Source organism: Hevea brasiliensis, chromosome 15 (assembly GCF_030052815.1).
Source record: "Hevea brasiliensis isolate MT/VB/25A 57/8 chromosome 15, ASM3005281v1, whole genome shotgun sequence".
Classification (NCBI taxonomy): domain Eukaryota; kingdom Viridiplantae; phylum Streptophyta; class Magnoliopsida; order Malpighiales; family Euphorbiaceae; genus Hevea; species Hevea brasiliensis.
The window spans coordinates 63,274,548-63,294,893 of record NC_079507.1 but is presented as its reverse complement, the minus strand read 5'-3'; the positions used below and the strand labels follow the sequence as shown (position 1 = coordinate 63,294,893).

General features: G+C 33.5%; 2 protein-coding genes across 6 annotated transcripts; both read right to left on the bottom strand.

Annotated features, from left to right (window-relative positions):
• On the bottom strand, window positions 1-11,486 carry LOC110664875 (ethanolamine-phosphate cytidylyltransferase). Of its 4 annotated transcripts, none has more exons than XM_021824745.2 (11): window positions 11,339-11,486; window positions 10,521-10,924; window positions 6,320-6,555; window positions 5,417-5,571; window positions 4,194-4,214; window positions 3,982-4,089; window positions 3,328-3,395; window positions 2,547-2,667; window positions 1,044-1,109; window positions 812-934; window positions 1-307 (listed from the first exon to the last, which is right to left on the bottom strand). In XM_021824745.2, exons 2-11 carry the CDS (start codon window positions 10,877-10,879, stop codon window positions 236-238), a joined length of 1,329 nt encoding a protein of 442 aa, XP_021680437.2. In that variant the 5' UTR covers window positions 10,880-10,924; window positions 11,339-11,486; the 3' UTR covers window positions 1-235. The 4 variants fall into 4 exon arrangements, with proteins under 4 accessions (XP_021680437.2, XP_021680440.2, XP_021680438.2 ...); XM_021824748.2 differs by having other exon boundaries at window positions 4,018-4,089; XM_021824746.2 differs by lacking the exon at window positions 4,194-4,214.
• A 1,044-nt stretch (window positions 11,487-12,530) lies between these two features.
• LOC110664876 (methyl-CpG-binding domain-containing protein 2) lies at window positions 12,531-19,010 on the bottom strand. Of its 2 annotated transcripts, XR_002496763.2 has the most exons (6): window positions 18,734-19,010; window positions 16,805-17,422; window positions 15,118-15,171; window positions 14,872-15,029; window positions 13,360-13,452; window positions 12,816-12,955 (listed from the first exon to the last, which is right to left on the bottom strand). XR_002496763.2 is itself a non-coding variant. In XM_021824750.2 (5 exons), the coding sequence occupies exons 2-5, from the start codon at window positions 17,401-17,403 to the stop codon at window positions 12,807-12,809; spliced, it is 960 nt and encodes a 319-aa protein (XP_021680442.2). In that variant the 5' UTR covers window positions 17,404-17,422; window positions 18,734-19,005; the 3' UTR covers window positions 12,531-12,806. The 2 variants fall into 2 exon arrangements, 1 of the variants encoding a protein (XP_021680442.2); XM_021824750.2 differs by lacking the exon at window positions 13,360-13,452 and having other exon boundaries at window positions 12,531-12,955; window positions 18,734-19,005.
• Window positions 19,011-20,346: the final 1,336 nt, after the last annotated feature.

Below are 20,346 nucleotides of genomic sequence, written 5' to 3'. Positions count from 1 at the left end.
AACTTAAACGCCCAAACAGTTTCAACATTTGATATGAAAACATAGAGGGTTTGCCTGTGCTCATATAACGTTACATCAAAATGAGAGAGAAAAAAATAATAATAATAATAATAAAGAGCTTCTTTTGCTCCGTTCTCATCTCCTTCACACTAACAAAATTATGAGACTTGCGTCTTGAGCAAAAAGGCATTTCTATGGGACGTTAAGATGAAGTGTACACCAAACTAGCTCTCCACTAATCTCCTGATACATAGACCTTCGCTGCATAGTACTTTTTCTCACTTTCTGCCTTCTTGGCGTTGCGTTTCTACATTGAATATGAGAGAGTTAAAAAAACATCAACAACACTCCTCAAAACAAAGAAATTGGTCAAGCAAAACCTCATAGGATAAATGCTAAAGCATTCTCCATGAAACAAGCATATAGCCTAAAATGAAAGTAACAGAAACAATAGAAAAGAAAAAGCATTCTCCACAAGTACAATAACTAGAAAGATATTAACTATTAACCATGATTCTCCACTAGAATCATGAATTAAAAAATGTTAGACAAGCATCTCAAATATCTTCAATTGAATAACTATTTTATGCCTTCAACAATAAGCAAGGGCACTTATCCACAGCAGTCTAAGACCTGGAAAATGTGTTTAATCAAATTCTAACTGACAATCAATCACAAAATGCAAATTTAAGGTAGCGTGCTCAGATTACTTGTTGCTTGACAAGCATCTAAAAAATTATCAATCAACCACTGATTAAACAAAAGATATTGTACTCAAGCAAATAAGGAAAGGAGAAGAACTAAGGACTACCATGTAAGCCTCATGATTGGCAACAATCCTTTGAGCCACTGAAGTGGTAGTAATACGTTTAGGGCTTTCAAGAATTCGGAAAATTCCCATGCTCTTTGGAACTGCATAGGGATCAGCTATGCCCTGCAAAAGAAAAATGGTTTCAATTGAGTTATCAGTTTAATGCAAATAAATGTAGTAGCATGTGGCTGGTGATTCAATCTAACAAAAAAAAGTGAAGAATCAAGCTTACAGCCAACATGGAGTTGCACTCTGCAATAGTTCCATGCACAACCAAAGAGATGTTGAAAGTTGTAATCTGCTTATGCAACGGAAAAAAAAAAAAAAAGAAACTCAGCACATAAGTAATGACAATCATTACCACCACCTACAAACAGTGCATGCCAATAATCCTCCCTTACGAGTTTACAAACAGTGCAGCCAACATTTTTATGAATGTTGTTCATTTGTAAGCATTACACATTTCCGAGGATTTAACTAAAAATCGTTTAGAGTGGAGAAAGAGAATCCATATAGCCGACCCCAAAATTTTTGGGACAAAGGCTTAGTTGAGTTGAGTTGAGTTGTTCATTTGTAAGCACCTTATCACAATCCCAAGCCCTAGAACAGTAGTTCAAAAGTCGCAAAGTTGTTTAAAGTGCAGATTAAAATCAAATAGAGGCTGCAGCCGTTGCTTATGTTAATTTATATACAGATATTGACACATATGAGATGTTCCAAACAATTGCTATTATCAAAATAGCATCGGTTGCAGCTTCATGGGTCTTCTGCAAGAAAGACAGAACCGATTAACCCATGGATGAAAAAACTTTGATTGCAAAATAGATCCATACCCTTTTGGGATTGATTATACCTTATCTAATTTTCTTTGTAAGAGTATATTGATATACATTAAAGTGCTAATAACATGATTTTATATATGGGCCATTGCAGACCAATTCAGCCAATTTTGTTATACCTGTTTGCCAATCTATTATTTAAAAACCTGTTTGCTAAAGGTTTTCAAAAAAAATCAGCAGCTGATTCAGTGCATTTCAGATTGATTCAGTCTTATTCCATTATTTAAAACCCTGGATAGTAATGCTAAAATTACTATTAGAAGCCCACTTAAAGAACTTTAGACTGGTAATATCTCAATTTAAGTCCAAAAGAGGTAATAACTGAATCTTTAACTGGTACTCCATTACTCCATCTATAGCCAGCAAGCATGATGGCCTATTGCATACTTTACCAAAGAGTACGCAATCCTGCAGGTGCCAATACTTGAATAGGTTTTTTTTTTTTTTTTTTTTTTTTTTTTTTGTTTAATTAAATATGTAGGGGGAAGGGGGAGTTGAACTTGGGTCTCCCAAGTCCAACATATATGTAGCTACTATGGGCTTGTTTGGCATTGCTGTTGAAACTGCTGTTGAGAAAATCACTTTTTTAAATATACTAGCTAGAGAGTATTAAAAAATAATTAAAAATTAAATTTGATTAGTTTTAGTCATAAGAACACTAAAATAACAAAACAGTTTTTTCTAAACTGTTTTTCTCAACAGCATCTAAAACGGTGCTTTTATTCAGAAAAGCGGTTTCAGGCTCTGAAACTCAATACCAAGCAAGGCTTATGTGCAAATACTTAAAAAGTTGAGAATTATGTGCGAAAAAGTAACATGTGCTCATTAATAAACCATTATGTTCAAATAATCACAGATCAAATAAGTAATTAATAAAAAAAATAAATAAAACACACCATATCTTTGGAAACTTCCCAAGGTGCACCCATGATGACTTCATCAACATAACGGCAAGCCAGCACACTAAGACTACGCTCATGCAGATGCATAATTGGGTAGTGCTTCCCCCTGTGTTCACTGCACAAAACAACTGCTAATTTGATGCAAACAATAACAGAACTCCATATAGTGATATAGGAACAGGTTGATTTTAGCAAGCATGGGTACTTCATATGATTTTGTAGTTTTGCTGGAATAGGCTGAGACTTGGTGTCTTGGGTCTCAATTTATTTCTACTTATTCTCGAGTCTTAACATGGAGGCATAATAAGTCTAATAGTTAGTTCTGGTTTTGTATTTAGAGTCCAAGTTCCATAAGGATTAAGAGTAAAACTACGTACAGACTTGAGATTACTTTTCAGTCTACTAATATCTAAACTTATATAATTTAGATATTCAGTTTTCAATGAATAAATTCCCAGCAATAGTAAATTCTTTGAGTTGTGGAATGCAATTGTAATCCAAGAAAGTGTGGGGCTTTCTTGATAGAAGCGAATTATAGATCCTACTAGTGTGAGTTTATTAGCTTTCTTTATTTCCTGAAAATATTCAGATCTGCCAAGTTGTATTCGAACCCTAATTTCATGTTCCCTAATCATTCTACATCATTATTACTTTTTTCCGCTCTATGTATACTTTTTTCCACTCTATGTTTGCACTTTGCAGGCAAACAAGGTAGTTTTAGCTTTACTAATGATGCACATATAAGCAAATCAAACCCCATACCATATTGACATACCTCACAATCTGGTCAGTGTGGATCCCAACCAGCAGAAAATCTCCAAGCTGCCTAGCACACCTGAGAATCTGTATGAAAAACAGAAACAGCCACTAAATTTCAATTTATACCTCCAAAGAACCATCAAATTTCCCAGCCTAGCTAAAATGTGTAGTGATTTTTACCAATAAAATAAAGTAGAAAATCTATCATGTCTGCATCAAGCATTCACTTGTGTGACCAAAAAGATTCTTCTTTTGAAAACTAAATGGCAAACACCTCAAGGAAAAAAAAGAGTTCGATAAATGTTTTTCCAAAAACCATTTTAAAAGATTTGGATTCCAAAATAATCAAATTCTAACGTATCATATTTCTCGGTGCTATTAAACATAAACCTTGTGAGGTAATAACTCATTCTGATGCAATGGAAACATCACTTAGAAACATTAGTTCAAACTATAATCAAGTTTAAACATGCCAAAGGCTGGCGTGCAGTGGAATTGGAGCAAGCCACACTCAAGGCAGGGTAGTAGCACTACATTAAAGAACACAAAGACAACTCTTGATAGCCAATGAAGAATACACAATGACCTTAGTGGAATATCATAGAGTTATCAAAAAATAAAAGAAAAGAAAAGGAGAAGACAGAAGAGAAGCAATGCAGAAGCCACTAACTTTGGCTGGAAGTAAAATTCTAGTAGTTAAGGATACCTCCACATGTCCAGCATGGAAGAGATCAAATGCCCCATCAATGTACACAACATGAGCATTTGGTCCAGGTCCCTGAGATTATATAAAACATCAGTTGTTGTTAAACAAATCAGATCTACATACACATGAAAGGGAAGGAAAAAAAAAAAAAAAAAAAAAAAACCAAGGTTGCCTGCCTGCCTCCCTCTGTCATGTCTCTTCAAAACAAAACAAAGAAAGAAATTATAAGTGAACCCTAACCACCAAATTGTCCTGAAAAAGAATTCTACCCATACAAAGCAACAAAAATATAATGTGGCATAATACATCTGGCTAGAAAAGTGATGGGCTAATACAATGATCAAAGCCCTGAATAATCAACCTTAATGTCTTAATGAATAAAATTAACAATAAGGTACTTGCTTTAGGCACATCAGCACACATCTCCGCTCTGAACCAGAAAGTGTTACCAGTAGTCTGCTCTTGCTAATACATTTCTATGAGAAAATTTCATCTCATTAAAAGTTTGTATTTTTTTTTTTTTTTTCTGGCTCATAAAGGTTAAAGCTCTTTGTAAAGCATTAAGGAGCCTCTGACAGGAAGGTGGAAATAGCATCCACTAGAAAGTAAGTCAAGGGATGATGAATATTTGGGCATGTACAAGATAGATCAGCAGATGCAATACTAAAGATTGAGCATATTCTATGTTAAAGGAATCAAGAATATGTGAAGCAGACATAGGATGACTTGGCGCCTTTCACTAAAGAAAGATTTCACAGGATTAGACATTCTACATATGCTGACCTAAATTGAGTAAAATGAAGGAAAAAGACACATGTAACCAATCACCAACTAGATTGGGATTAAAGTTTAACTGAATTGAATTGAGCAGGTGTAATATACAGCATATAATTTGTTATCCTTTTTTTTATATCTCCTCCACACCCAATTGATTTTTCTTATGGTTCTCTACCACACCCCATAGATCTACCATTGGTAGCCTGCTCACATAGATCAACTTTTTGAAATCTTAATACAACTAAAATTGAAAACAATTATGTCTGATAATGAACTATCAGGAAGAAATTGTCCATATCCCCACTCCCCCAACAAATAAATAAATAAATGAAGAGGTTACTACCTTAATATTATGCAAAAAATTTTAAAAAAGATTTAAAAAAAAAAAAGAAAAAACTTTATCCAGACAAAGTCGCAGCTTTAGCAGTGAGCGCAATTTCCTACACACATTTTGGTATCACGCAGTTTATTAATCACAATATATGAACAACTAATTTTCTCTTTTCCCTCTTTGTCAAAGAGAGTGTGAAAGCATGCTTTAAACAAGGCAATTTGTTATTGTTTTCATTTAGAATATCTAAACATATGCCTTACAATATTCACAAAATGATATTAGAAATACCTTGCCATTTGAAAATTGCACAATTCGCTGTGACGTAGGTAGAAATTGAGATATATGGGCACTACTGGATTGATTTCCAGTGAAGGAATCTCCAGGTGAAGACAATTTATCATCATGATTACAAGCTTTTGTATCATTCACAGCAAGTATCCTTCCTGCATTCAAATAATTTTGCGATTAAAAAAAAGAAGAATGTAATTAGTATGTCATCATATTAGAAATTCAAAAAACTACTCATTTAGCTCAAGCAAAACAAGCGTATCGCATCCCATCCAAAAACTATTAGATATGTCTACCTTTCTCTTTCTTCTTCTCCTTTCTCCCTTTATTTTCTTGCCAAAACCCCAAGTTTAACGTCTCAGATCGCGTCCCTTAGCCATTTGGGATACAAAAGTTCCGCGTCACCCAGATCGCAGTACCCATAAGAGGTGAATGAATTTGGTAACTATGAAATGAAATGGATTGAGGAGGGGAAATAGGGGAGGGTAAATAAAGAGAAAATTCTTCATTTATTTTCTCTCCCTTGTTTGGATGGGAGGAAAATAAAAGTGGAAAAATACAGATAAATTTTATTTTCTCTTATTTGGAAAGCTACGAATATAGGAAGCAAAAAACCACACTTCTTGTGAATTTACTATGTTGCCCAAGAAAAGCACAATTTTTAGGGTGGTTGAATTTAAAACATAAGAAGGTACATAAGTAATTTCCTTTTAACAGTTCACCTTTTTCCTCCCAACCTTTCCTCATTCACTCTCCAAATTCAAGAGATTCAAGTCATGTGGGGCCAGGGTTTCCTTCTCCTCTTATTATCTTCCATTATTTCCTTCCCCCTTTATTTCCCATGTTACATAGCCTTAGTATTTCTATAACAATTTCAGAGATTGCTCAAGAAAAAAATAGTACCTACAATATCTGTGCTGGAGACCCCTTCAGTACGTTTAATCTGCTTGTAGCGTCTAGCTCTCTTGGCTAAGGCATAAGCATCAGTTCCATCAGGAAGCAGACAAGGATCATCACCATGTATGATATAGTCAATCTTATGCTCATTGAAGAGAGTTTTCATGAACTGCTCTGTAATGGCATATGGAGCATTGGCTATGACTTCATCCACCCACTTCAATCCACTGACAAGAGCCAACCTGAAAGAAGCTTGAATTAGACCAACAGCACTTAAATTACTTGCAAATAATGATCAAGTTGAATTTAGAAAGTCATTGTTATTAAATGTTAAGTTAATTCCACCAAAATGTTATTCTAGAAATGTTATTAAATTCAATATTTTATAGTCTATGAAATAATATCTTCAAATTAATTAAATCCAATGAATTCAGTTACATTCCAAATACAACAAAATTAAGGACAATAGCTGAATCACTCAAGTAGATTTTCTCAATAGAAAATAAGCACAGGCTGAAGCAACTCAACGCAACTGTCTTTTTCCTCCTTCCCATTTCCCACCTGGTTTAGCTGCTAAATCCTTTTCACCACTTCCCCCCAATAATCACAAGTTATAGAACCAAAATTGTGTTTCCATCAAATAAACCTATCTGTAAACTTCTTTTTAATTGGTAACATTGAGGTGTCAGACCCACAACACCAATTCACCAACCCATTACCACTTTCATTACAGCATAATGGCTAAACTGAACATAAGTTAATGCAAACCCAGATATTGTTAGTGAACAAAAATCCATTTAACAGTAGGAGAATATGTGATTCTTAAACACGAAAAGTGAAGAGTTGAGAAACAAAAACATAGATCCACAAAGGCATATGGGAGAAAATGATGATTTATGTGGAGATCCAATGCACTAGAGTCTCCAACATTTAAGCCAAGTATACAAGATAGACATAGAAAACAATAGAAGATATCATAGAAGGAGACCAATTAGGAAGGAGCAGGATAGGAGGAGGATCAGGGTTGGTACTTGGAATGTTGGATCACTTACAGGAAAATTAATGGAGCTTGTGGATACCTTGGAAAGGAGAAGGTTGAATATTGCTTGCATTCAGGAGACTAAATGGGTAGGAGAGAAAAGTAAGGAAGTGGATAATTCAGGGTACAAACTGTGGTTTACCGGATAGGAGAGAAACAAGAACGGAGTGGGTATAATCATAGACAGAACATTGAAAGACGCAGTAATAGTTGTGAAAAGAGTAGGAGATAGAATTATGCTAGCAAAGCTAGTGCTATAAGGAGAAACAATAAATATAGTTAGTGCTTATGCTCTACAAATAGGACTAGACAGTGAGAGTAAACAAAGGTTTTGGGAAGATATGGATGATTTAATGCAAAGCATACCGAATGAAGAGAATTTTTCATTGGTGGAGATTTGAATGGACATGTAGGAAGTGATAGACAAGATTATAAGAATGTTCATAGAGGTTTTGATTTTGGCAGTCGAAATGAGGAGGGAAAAAGCATCCTGGATTTTGCTATGGCATACGACCTAATACTAACAAATACCTACTTTATAAAAAGAGAGTCACTTTTAGTGACTTTCAAAAGTGGGCAACATAGAAGCCAAATCGACTTCCTCTTAACCAGGAAGACAAATAGAGCTCTATGCAAGGATTGCAAGGTCATTCCAGGAGAGGCTTTAACAAGTCAACATCGGTTAGTGGTCTTGGATGTCAAGTTTAGGAACAATTCAAGTAAGGTCAGAAGAAATAGTGTAGCTCGAACAAAGTGGTGAGAGTTCAAAGGAGTAAAGCAAGTGAAGTTCAAAAATGATCTTCTCGAGTTCGAAGTATGGAAGCTGGATATGGAGGCCAATGATATGTAGATACAGATAGCATCAAAGATTAGAGAAGTAGCTAAAAAAGTACTTTGAGAGTCTAAAGGACATGGACCACTCTCAAAAGAGAGATGGTGGTGGAATGAGGAAGTACAAAAGGCAGTGAAGAGAAAAAGGAAATGGTATAAGAAATTACCTAAATGTGATAATAATGAGGCATATGAACAGTACAAGATAGCAAAGAAATAGGCAAAAAAGGCAGTTAGTCAAGCAAGAGCACATGCCTTTGAAAAGTTATATGAGAAACTTGGAACTAAAGAAGGGGAGAAAGATATTTATAGATTAGCAAGGAGGAGAGAAAGGAAATGTCAAGATCTCAATCAAGTTAGATGCATTAAGGATAAAGAAGGAAAAGTATTGGTGAAAGATGAGGACATTAAAGAGAGATAGAGAAATTATTTTAATGATCTCTTTAATAATAGTCAAAATGGTAATAGCGTGAATATAGATTATAGAACAATAGAAAAGAATGTGAATTATACTAGAAGGATTAGATCTTTAGAAGTAAAGGAAGCACTTAAGAGAATGAAAGTGGGTAAAGCCTGTGGACCCGATGAAATACCAATTGAAGTATGGAAGTGTTTGGGAGATATGGGAGTGGCATAGTTAACTAAATTATTTAATAAGATTCTAAACTCAAAGAAAATGCCTGATGAATGGAGGAAGAGTATTTTAATATCTATTTTTAAAAATAAGGGAGACATACAGAGTTGCTCAAATTATAGGGGAATTAAACTCATAAGCCATACTATGAAGTTGTGGGAGAGAGTTATGGAGCATCGACTACGTCATGATACTTCTATCTCTCTCAATCAATTTGGTTTCATGCCCGATCGTTCAACTATGGAAGCAATCTTTCTCATTAGAAGCTTGATGGAGAAATATAGAGATGTGAAGAAAGATCTACACATGGTTTTTATTGATTTGGAGAAGGCTTATGATAGTGTTCCAAGAGATGTCTAATGGAATGTGTTAGAACAAAAGAGGGTATCTATTAAGTACATACAAGTGTTGAAAGATATGTATGAAGGAGCAACTACTATTGTGCGCACAGTAGGAGAGGACACAAGAGATTTTCCGATCTCAATTGGATTATTACACCAAGGATCAGCCATAAGTCCTTACCTTTTTACATTAGTTTTAGATGAATTGACGAAACATATACAAGAGAGTATTCCTTGGTGCATGATGTTTGCGAATGATATTATTCTGATAGATGAGACACGAGAAGTAGTCAATAGAAAGCTAGAACTTTGGAGAAATACTCTAGAGTCAAAGGGTTTTAAGTTAAGTAGAACGAAGACAGAATACATGCATTGCAAGTTCAGTGAAGGCCAAACTGGTGATAGGGAAGGAGTTAGTTTGAATGGAGTGGTACTGTCCCAAAGTAATCACTTTAAATATCTAGGCTCAGTCCTTCAAGTAGATGGGGGATGTGAGGAGGATGTTAGTCATAGGATTAAAGCTGGATGGTTGAAGTGGAGACGTGCCACGGGAGTTTTATGTGATCGTAAGATTCCCAATAAGTTGAAAGAAAAATTTTACCGTACAGCCATACGACCGGCTATATTATATGTTAGTGAATGTTGGGCACTGAAAGAGTCGTATGCGTCTAAGATAAGAGTAGCAGAGATGAGAATGTTAAGGTGGATGAGTGGTCATACTAGACTAGATAAAATCCGTAATGAGAGTATTATAGAAAAGGTAGGAGCAGTGTCAATTAAAAATAAGTTGAGTGAAGGGAGATTGAGGTGGTTTGGTCATGTGAAGCGTAGAAATACGGAAGCTCCAGTTAGACAAGTAGAGCACATTAGGTTAGAGGATAGAAAGAAAAAAAGAGGTAGACCTAAATTGACTTGGAGGAAAGTAGTACAACATGACCTAGAGAGGATTTAACCCAAAATCGTTTAGAGTGGAGAAAGCGAATCCATATAGTCGACCCAAAATTTTTGGGATAAAGGCTTAGTTGAGTTGAGTTGAGTTGTATACAAGACTAAGAATATAGGATACAAAGTTACAAACAAATAAAAAGCAATCAGATCAATTTTAAATTATTCTTTACTTCATCAGGGAGGAAGAACAAATATTTGATAGGAAAAAATAGCTTCAACTTGCAAGTTGAAATACAAATGCTGTTTGAAAATTAAAGACACATGAATGACTAGATAATTATTCACTCTTACAAAATTAATCCTGGACAGCAGTACTTGAAGAATAAATGGGATTTCTTTTCATCGGAAAATGAAATCAGCAACTAGTTACTAGTATCTTTAAAAAAAAGAAAAGGAAAGCATTGCAAGAGATACCTCTCTTCCATAGGCAAAACAGGGGGACCCTTATTGGAAATAATCTCCTCATCACTGACAACACCTACTACCAATTCATCACCCAAAGCCTTAGCTTGCCTTAAAGCATTGGCATGGCCATAATGCATAAGATCAAAGCAACCGTCCATGTAAACGCGAATGGGTTTCTTCTTCTCACATCTCTTCTTGTAGAAAAAACCAAGATCCCAACACATATAAGGGAAAGAAGAAAGTCCAATTCCACCAAAATAGCTGGTGGACAATCCCAACAAGGCAGCCGTTAACATTAAACAGCCAAAGACATGTGGGTGGTGATGCACCCCATCCCATATCCAACTGCTGGTTGTCTCAAACTCCATTCTCTCCCACTCTCTTCTTCAAAGAAGAGAGTAAGACACAAAAACCTGCAAAAATAAATCAACTTGAAAAGCCCAATTCCTAGAAAATCATTATAATACCAAGAAATCAAACTCTCAGCAGCTCGATTTCAAGTTCTAGGGAAAGAATTTTCATAAGATCACAGCTCAGAAGCAAAATTTTCATATGATAAAACTTATAAACATTAATAAATCTATCAATTAATGAAGTTTACTTTCAAATTCTGAATATGAATTATCACTATTCCCATACCCAGTGACACCAATCTGAATCTAACTAAAAAGGCTAAAAGCCAAAAAAAAAAAAAAATCTAAAAAAGAAAACAAAATCAGAAGGTAGAAGGAAAAGAAATACAGAAAAATTAAATAGTGAAAAGGGAAGAAATTAAAAGAAAATGGTTAGAATTGTGAAATTGAAAAACAAGAGGATCAAATCTTAACCTTTTCTTTCGATGCTTGTGCTCTCCTCTGCCTCTTTTCTCTGTCTTTTTCTCTGTTTCTGCTCGCTTGGCCTTTTTTTCCCCACATGAATGTAACATAAAAAAATATAAAATAAAATAAAATAAAATACCAGCATTTTAGCCTCTAGCCTTGAGTAAATTTCCAAAACAAGACCCATTTTGTGCGGGTCTATAACTGATGCTGTGAGGTTTTATTACGTGCTTTAAAAACACGTATTCCTTCGCTCGCGGTGGAATTTTCATAAGTACACGATGAGCATCTTGTATTTTTTTTTTTTCGAGCAATTAGTGCAGTATAATGAGCGGGCCGGGCCTGAATTCGGCTATTTTCATCCCTGTTCTCCAGTTATGCTCCGTATTGAAATTTATTCTAATAAATATTAAATTCGAGTTTTATTTTCTTAATTTTTCTATAAAAAATAATTACGGTAAATTATTATATGCATTTTAAATATTAAATTTTAATATTTTTTTATATTTCTATATGTATAAATTTTTTATAATTTATGAAAAGTAAATTTCACTTCTATAAGTGTATTATAGAATTTTATCAAAAATTACAGCAACAGAATGATTCTCATTTTAATTTTTATAATTTTTATAATAATTAAAATATATTTTTTATATATTATTATGAAATAATATATTAGTTTATATTAAATTTTGTATATTATTAAATTATAATTAAAAATTAATAAAAGTAAATAATAAATTATATATTTTTAAAGCCAAATAATGTTTTTTATTAGTATAATTAAAATCATAATTTAAATTTTTTATTTCTATTTTTTTTAGTGCAATAATACACTAGAACAATAATAATGCCACAATGATTTTATATATATATAAAAAAAAAAGAATAAACTATGTAAAAAATTATATAACCCACCACAAAATATAAAAGATGAATAATAAATAAAAAAATAATAATAAGCATGTTAAAAATATTTTAATAGTATAATAGATTAGAATACAAATTTCAAAGAATTCAAACCTTTTTATCTTTGAAAGTATAATCTCACCATGACCTAATGAATAAATGGCAAGGATTGCCAAATCTCAGACATGAGAAACAAAATATAATTGAATTTCACTCGATACGATCCATGATTAATGTCATGATGGTTAAGAATGCCCATAATTAGACTCCATTATACAGAGTTTATGGGGTGTTTTTCTTTTTTTTCACATTCCAGACAAACAAATATGCATTACCTTCCACCATGTTCCTCTTTCTTCTATGCAGAGGCCTCTCAGAAGCCTTTGCTCAAAAAACGTCACCCTAACATGCAAAGGCTCCACAGAAGCCTATGCTCAAAAAATATAGTAGTATTTTAAGACAAAACATTTGAGCAAAATACAAATGCAGTCACCAAAAAGACTATGGGTAAGCTCACAAGTCACAACCATATCTGCACCGATTGTATTTCGAACCTGCTGTACATATGTTAAAAAGGTATTCTCCTTGCTTGCTTCTTTACTGGTCGATCAAACGGATCAGAAATAGGGGCCTGATAGGATGATGGAGGTGGGAGCGCCGGCCTACCAAACTGCATATCTGTACAATCAGCTGGATTGGCCAATGCAAGGGGATTCACTGCAGCCAAACAATGACACTTTCGTTAGTTGGTTTACATGTCAATCGGTAACACGAGTTGTTCCCTGAGAAGGAAATGACTGCGGGAAAAAGTGGCGCTACCAAATCCATTCTTTTTGGTCAGGAATCACTGAAGTGTTAATCAAGGGCTTACATTCAAAGATCTAACTCAGCTGGGGTTGGCAAATTAGGCCTCAACTTAAATATATCGACAGCCAGTTTTTAAACTTTTATCCAAAAACAATTTATCAGCCATTATAACCAACCCTACCCTTGAAGAACTTGAGTTAGTTTTGTTTGTTTATGATCAAAGTCACTTTTAGTCCACCAACTTACGGCAACTGTTTTTCTCATCTCCCATCCTAAAAAATGTATCATCAAGTCATCAAAGTTGCAAATCTTACAGGCAGGGGCGGGGCTATGAACCCCAGCTATCCATTTGCGAAGCAAGAAGAATGGTAACTCAAATCAATAGCATGTGCAATTCACATGGTGAACTGAGAAAAACAATCATGCAATTACTAGAGCCAACAATATCTCAGAAGCAGAAATAAATACTTAAGAAGCATTGCAAGTCCCTTTACTAAAAGTACAGACACATTCCAATGATTTAACAGGAAAAAAAAATGAATAGTAAAGAAAAGGGAAGCATTTCCCCAAAATTTTACAAAAAGTTTTCCATCATTAAATTGAAGGCTTCACCAGAGGAAACATACTTGCATTTTCATTAAAAGGATACAACAAGAAACTTCTAGTATCAAAAAACATGTTTAAAATTGCTTAAAAAGAAATGCATTTCCTATTGAAATCAATTAAAACATGTTAAATTGGTTTTGTTCTTTACATTTGTCTTAAATATAGCAGAAAATATATGTCGAACTCTCTCACTAAAGTATAGCACACAGATCATGACAGCAAGGATTTAGGACATAAAGAGGACATGCTACGCCACTAATGGGCAATTTTTAAAACTCCAGGTCAGTCGCATCCCTACTGATCATAGGGGGACCTGGGATTGATATTCATTGGGCCTCATGAATCATCCATTTAATGGGCCAAGACTGGGGGCAAGCGCCCCACTGAGAATGAATCAAATCCACACCCTAGATAAGCCACATGTAAAAAGAATTAAAGGCCAATTTGGCCTTCTTATTCATCACCAAGGCTCAATTAGATGTAAAAATAACTCGTGGGCAAATGGACAATGAACTTTGCAAATTGGATCAATTTGACAAAAAAATGGTATGTGTGTCACAAGCATCCTATATCAAATTTGGCATTTTACAATTTGGTCCCTAAAGTTTATAAAAGCTATAATTTGACCATTCTCTCTCCATACTCTTTATCTCCCAACTTATTCTCTCATGCCCCACTATCTCCTCCAAAAAAAAAAGACAAAAAATTCAATCGAAATTAAAATAAAAAATTAACGTCAAGTCAGTTTGTGGTCTTTCAATTTTACCTCAAAATTGAAAATCAAAATCAACAAATTCAATAAATATTCAACAATTCCAGCATAAAAAAATTGAAAATAATTTCTTTCAAAAAAAAAACTTTTTAAAAATCTTGAAAAAAATAAGGACTTAATAATTATTTTCATAAAGTATCAAGGACAAAAATGTAATTTGTCATTCCAATCTGCCAGCGCTCACTCGCCTCTACTCTACTGCGTTTTGTGTCTCAGTTTCCAAATTTGAGTCACCTTAATCCAATTTGCCGAGTTCAATGTCAATTTGGCCGTAAGAGCTATTTTTTACCTAATTGAGCCTTGGTGCTAAATACAAGGACCAAATTGGCCTTTTGTGCCATGTAAAAACTGGTGGAACATTATGTCATTCAGATACAAACTAAAATCAGTTCAGCAAAAATTCTCTCTTTAGTTTGTGTAAAAAATTCAATCCGAGTCTTTCAAGTACCTTCATTAGGCTCAAGAGGTCTAGTGTCATCACATGTAGCTGATACACGGGCAGGACGCTTTCTCACATAGTTCTCCTGCAAAGGCTTTGGGATTTGAAATGAAAATTGTGACAGAGTTACCCCGTCTTGCACATATTCAGGATGATCCATTAAGTACCTACAAAAGGAGAGTTTTAACACCCAAAAAGAAGAACTCATGCAAAATATCTACCACTACACATCGCTGAATGTATAATTTAACATACTTTTGGATCTCTACCATTGAGCGGAGCCTCTTGCCTGATGGTGACTCATAGTACCTGAAAACATTTAGAACACACAAAGAAGTTGATGATTGCCAGATTGAATTCATTGTATGGACTAGCAGGTGTAAGGTCAAGCCAATACAATACAGCCTCACATTTCAAAACATATCATAATGGCAGCAGCACATAAGCTCCAAATTAGTCCATCACTGCATCTAGAAAATTAACAAGATCCGTATGTAACAACTACAAAATTCCACAAGTAATGAGGACACTACAAAGCAACCAAAAGTAAATCAAAACAACCCTAACAAAAGCACGCTACATATGGAGTTCTCATGTTTGCCAGATTCAAATGTTAGCTCCTCTTTTGCTCAGAAAAAACTAAGTTCTGCCTCCCTTACTGATAAAATCAGAGCCCCTGATTGATCTTTACGGAAAGTGGATAGGAACTGATAAGAGTTCTAAATTGTATTAAAGAATTAAAACATAGGTTCTATTTCAAGAGTTAGAATAAGGACAAATTTGCCTTAAAATTTTTACATCAACTTCAATGATACGTACAAAAATGTAGACATGGTGAAAAGAAGAGAAAAATACGAAGTTGTAACAAGTTGATATGCCACTATAAAAAAAAATAAAAATAAAATAAAATAAAAGAGAGAGAGAGTGAGAAGTTGTCATGGAAAGAAAAGATAGGATAGCATGAAGATGCAAAGTTAAATTGTGGCAAGAAACTTGTAAAAAAGATATTAAATTAGAAAGGAGAAAATTTTACAAAGCCAATCAAAAAGTTTGCAGAAATAATTCTTTAAAAAAAATCCAGCTGTGTGTGCCAGAAGGCTTGCTCAGCATGTTGCTAGAAAAATTCCACCAAAATGTTGCACCTATTCCTCGCCTCACTTCATCCTAACCAAGCCCATAGTTTTTCTGATCCCAGCCCCACCCTGCCACCCTCCACCACACCCCACCAAAAACCTTCTCTTTTCTTGTGACAAAATTGGCAGTGGCAGACAGTAACAAAAGAAATGGCTCTTCTTTTTCTCATTTATAACATTGAGTTTTACGTGAATACGTAGGAAGAGGGAGGAAGACATTGCGGTGGAAACAATACCTCATCTAATACCACAAACAGAAAAAAGAAATTTAAAAATGGTAAGATAGTCTAATGTTATGAAATTTGAGCTAAAAAGGAACAAAAGGCAACAGGATTATCAACTGAACAACAGTACACTATTGCCATGATCCTAATCAAAAGCTACAAAATAGAAAACTTTGAAATCAATCATGAATCTGAAGCAAAATAAGAACTATTATAGATATCACTAGAAAATATTCTATTATGGACACACACAAAAAAAAAGAGTGCTCCTTTATCTCCATCATGTTGAAATCTGAGAGAAATATTCCTACAGAGTATGCAATGCATATATATTGGAGACCAAATATTGTCCTTATAACGGCTCTAAAGGTCCTGATACAGTAAAGGAGATTTTAAGATCCTTGTCTAATATGAGGCCTTAAAGGTCCCTGTTTATTTTACCAATATGCTAAAAAATAAACGAGTCAAAATCAGATAATAGGTGGTAAGAAAACTATAATTTACCCAGGAAAAAAAAAAGAAAAGAAAAGAAAATTTTCAACAATAAAACTGCAAAAGTTTAAACAAATAAGAGTAGACACATACACGTCTGCAAATTTGGTACTCCCTTCACCTCTAATTCGTAACAGCCGTTGCCACCCACGAGGTGGCTGGGCAATGTTAGGTTTATCAATTGCCCAGAGCCTACTGCCATCTTGAGAAATGTCAGTTGGATCATCACATGATATATCAGGCCGCCACTCACAAGCCGTTTTGCAATAGAAAGGCTGCTCTAGAATATGTTCACGTATTTCTTCATACTTCTCCTTTGTTGGGATGAGCCTCCATTTAAAGCAGTCGGCACACTGGACAGTGAAAGCCCCTACAGATGGCAAAACTCTAGAAGGCATATTAGAACCCAAATTTCTTCCAAACGCTGCAGGCTGGCACTGAATTGGTTGAGGGGCAGGTTCAGTTACAGCAGTACCATTAGCCACAGGATCATAAAGTACCAATTGCTTTGAAGCATTTTCAACAGACTGGTCATCCGTATCCTCTGTGTCATGAGAGTCATCTTCCTCAGATGAAGAAACTTCTATAGGCCCTTGAAGAGTTCTATCTTGATGACCAGCAAAACTTGAACTGGTGTAGTCATTTGTTTCTTTTTTCACCATAAGGGAAGCATCTCCAGAATGTGACTGCATCTTTACAGATCTCAACCACCTAACATTGGAAAAACCAATAAGAAAGCACGCATTAACAAGATCACAAAACTTGTCTGATATCAAGAAATGATCACTTGAAAATAAAATTAAAAAAAAAAGTAAATAAGAAAAAGATAAAAAGCAAAAGAGCAACATTTGGGGGAAAGCAATATCATGCTTTACATCAGAAGAGCAAAAGGCTACGAGTAACAAATTCTCACAGCCTCATAACATAGCTTCTAAAGGTTATAGGAATAAATGCAATCCAAAATAAGTGGAAGATAAAAGAGGAAAAAAAAAGGGAAGAACATAGGATAATAATTTGGTTATCACTAGAAGAGTACCCAAAACAAATATTAATAAATCTACCTCTGCAAACATATTTCAAAATTGTTGAGGACACTAAACAGTCCATTTTTCCTTAGTCAGCTAAGTAGGCTCCTTGTCTCGTTTAGCCCAGGATAGGCTGACATATTGGTAAGGGTGCTCAAGGTTTGGTTAATTGAACCATGGGCTTATTTTTTTTGAACGAAACAGATCAATTAGGTTTCGAAATTATCCAATATACTTTGGGCAGGAATTATACTACATTTTATACTTTCACTCATTCTTAAAATTCATAAAAAAATAATTTTTAGCTCAATTTCATTTTGTAATCTATTTGAAACACCACAAGCACATTATACTGAAATTACAACTTGATGCTATTTAAAAAAAAAATTAAAAAAAAATGACATCAATCTGATACTAGCAAAGCCTTTCCCATACTTAGCAACCTCATCTGATTTAGAAACCTTTTTCGTTTCAATTTCACTCTCATTCTCATAACAGATCTATTTCTTTAATTTAGATAAATTCACAAAAAGAAGGGCAGGCAAAGACAACTCTTCTCTTTTTTTTTTTTTTGAAGGAAGCAGAGCCAGCTTAGTTCTACTACATTTGACTATGAACTTACATCCAGACTTTAAGCACGGAAACTCTCACCAATTTATTCAATTTTTCACTTCAACTATATTTGCAGCAAATTTATATGATCAATTTGGATCAGAAAAATTGAAAAACCTAACATGTATCTAAATTTAATTCAGAAAGATCAAACAGCCGAAAAAAGAAAGCCATGAGCTTGCCCAGCTAAGCAACAACAACAGTAACAAACTACCGATCACAAAAACTGTTGGTAACTAAATCAGGGATAAATTATGGAGAGATCATAATACCCCATCTACTTTCAACCAAAATATGACAAATTAATGGTTTTCCCTTACTTTTCTCGCTTGTAAAAACGAATAAAATGGGAAGATAGATAAAGAAGCAAAGACAAAAGGAATACCAGCAGTGTAGTGTGGCTACCGATGATAATAACCAGCTCAATGAAACCTGGATCGGTGGCGAGGGATGACCAGCTAGAGAATGTACGGGGGAGGGAGAGAAGAGAACGTGGAATGGTGTAAAGGGCAGAGAAGGCTGGTGGGTGCTGATCGATGAGATTGACAAAGAAGGAAGAACAGAAGGATTGGTGGAACAAGAGTAAAAACAATGTCTGGATTTATTATTTATTTCCCATTGGCTCAAGATTTATAATCCAATGGGTATCTTAGCTGCCATTTTATAATTAATTATATATATTATGTTTAACAATTCTTATATATTTATGCCATGAAAACTTGTATCTTAATAAAATATAAGTTTCATTAATTGGTATCTTAATGTGCCAATTTTGGTTAAATTAAAAAATATTTGTATTTTTTAAAGAACCCCACATTAAAAAAAAAATAAAAAACTCAAAAACCTTATAAGACTGAGACACTAATTAACTAATTAATTAATTCTAATTTTTTGGTAATAATTGATCCTAATTCTACTAAACCCATTTCTCATGTCATAGACTTTTATCTCAACCCATTCACCCGTTCATCCGCCTCCTTGTCAAGCTTCCGAAGAAGAGAGAAGTGGCATTCTTTTAGGGAGTATCAAATAAACTCTTTCAGTGACCTAACTATAATTAGAATAATCTTTATGTCATATGAAAACATTTATTGAATTTTGTTGAATTTTAATTATTATTTTTTAAAATATAAAATTTTTTTTTCATAAAATCAATTTAGTTATATTATATAAAAAAAATAATAATATAATTGTTATTACATAAATTTCATTTTTATTTCCTGTAAAATAGTAAATAAAATTTAACTATATTTAAATAAAGATAAATAGTTTTATAATTTTTATTTTAAAATGTAGAGCGAAAGTGAGGATTTTTTTTTCCTTAAAAATGTCAAAAACAATATAACAGGACATGTAAGTGGATGCCTTAGGATTGGGAACAGCCAATCAAAAAATGTGTTAATAAGTACAATGTAGACAAGTACAATGCAGGGTGAAACATAGTATATTATCCATTATAAAATATATAAAATTAAATATAAATCAATTAATAGAGCATGTGCTATTAATTTTTTTTCAAAAGGTGTGTAAATATGATAAGAGTAAGGACATAGAGTGCCTTATTAATCAGCTTAGCATTTTATGTGACTATATCATTGTCCATGTTTTCCTTGAGATATATGTTGTTGAAAAATATTATTTTTTAAATTATTTTAAATTAAATTAAAATTTTATCTCATTAATAAAGCTGCAACCTATAAAATTAGCATAGCATGGGTAATTTATAATTTTTATTTTTTAATTTAATTTTTAATTATATTTTAAATAAATAAATAAATTATTATTATTAAATTAATTTTAAATTAAATTTTATTTCTTATTTAATTTAAATAAATTTTTACTTATTATAATAATAAATTATTAAATAATTTATATTATAATTAATTAAAATACCTATTTAATTCTTTTTATATATTTATTAAGAGTAATTTTTATAATTATTTTGTTTAAAATGTAATTAAAGTACTTTATTTAAAAAATAATTTAAGTTTCATGAAA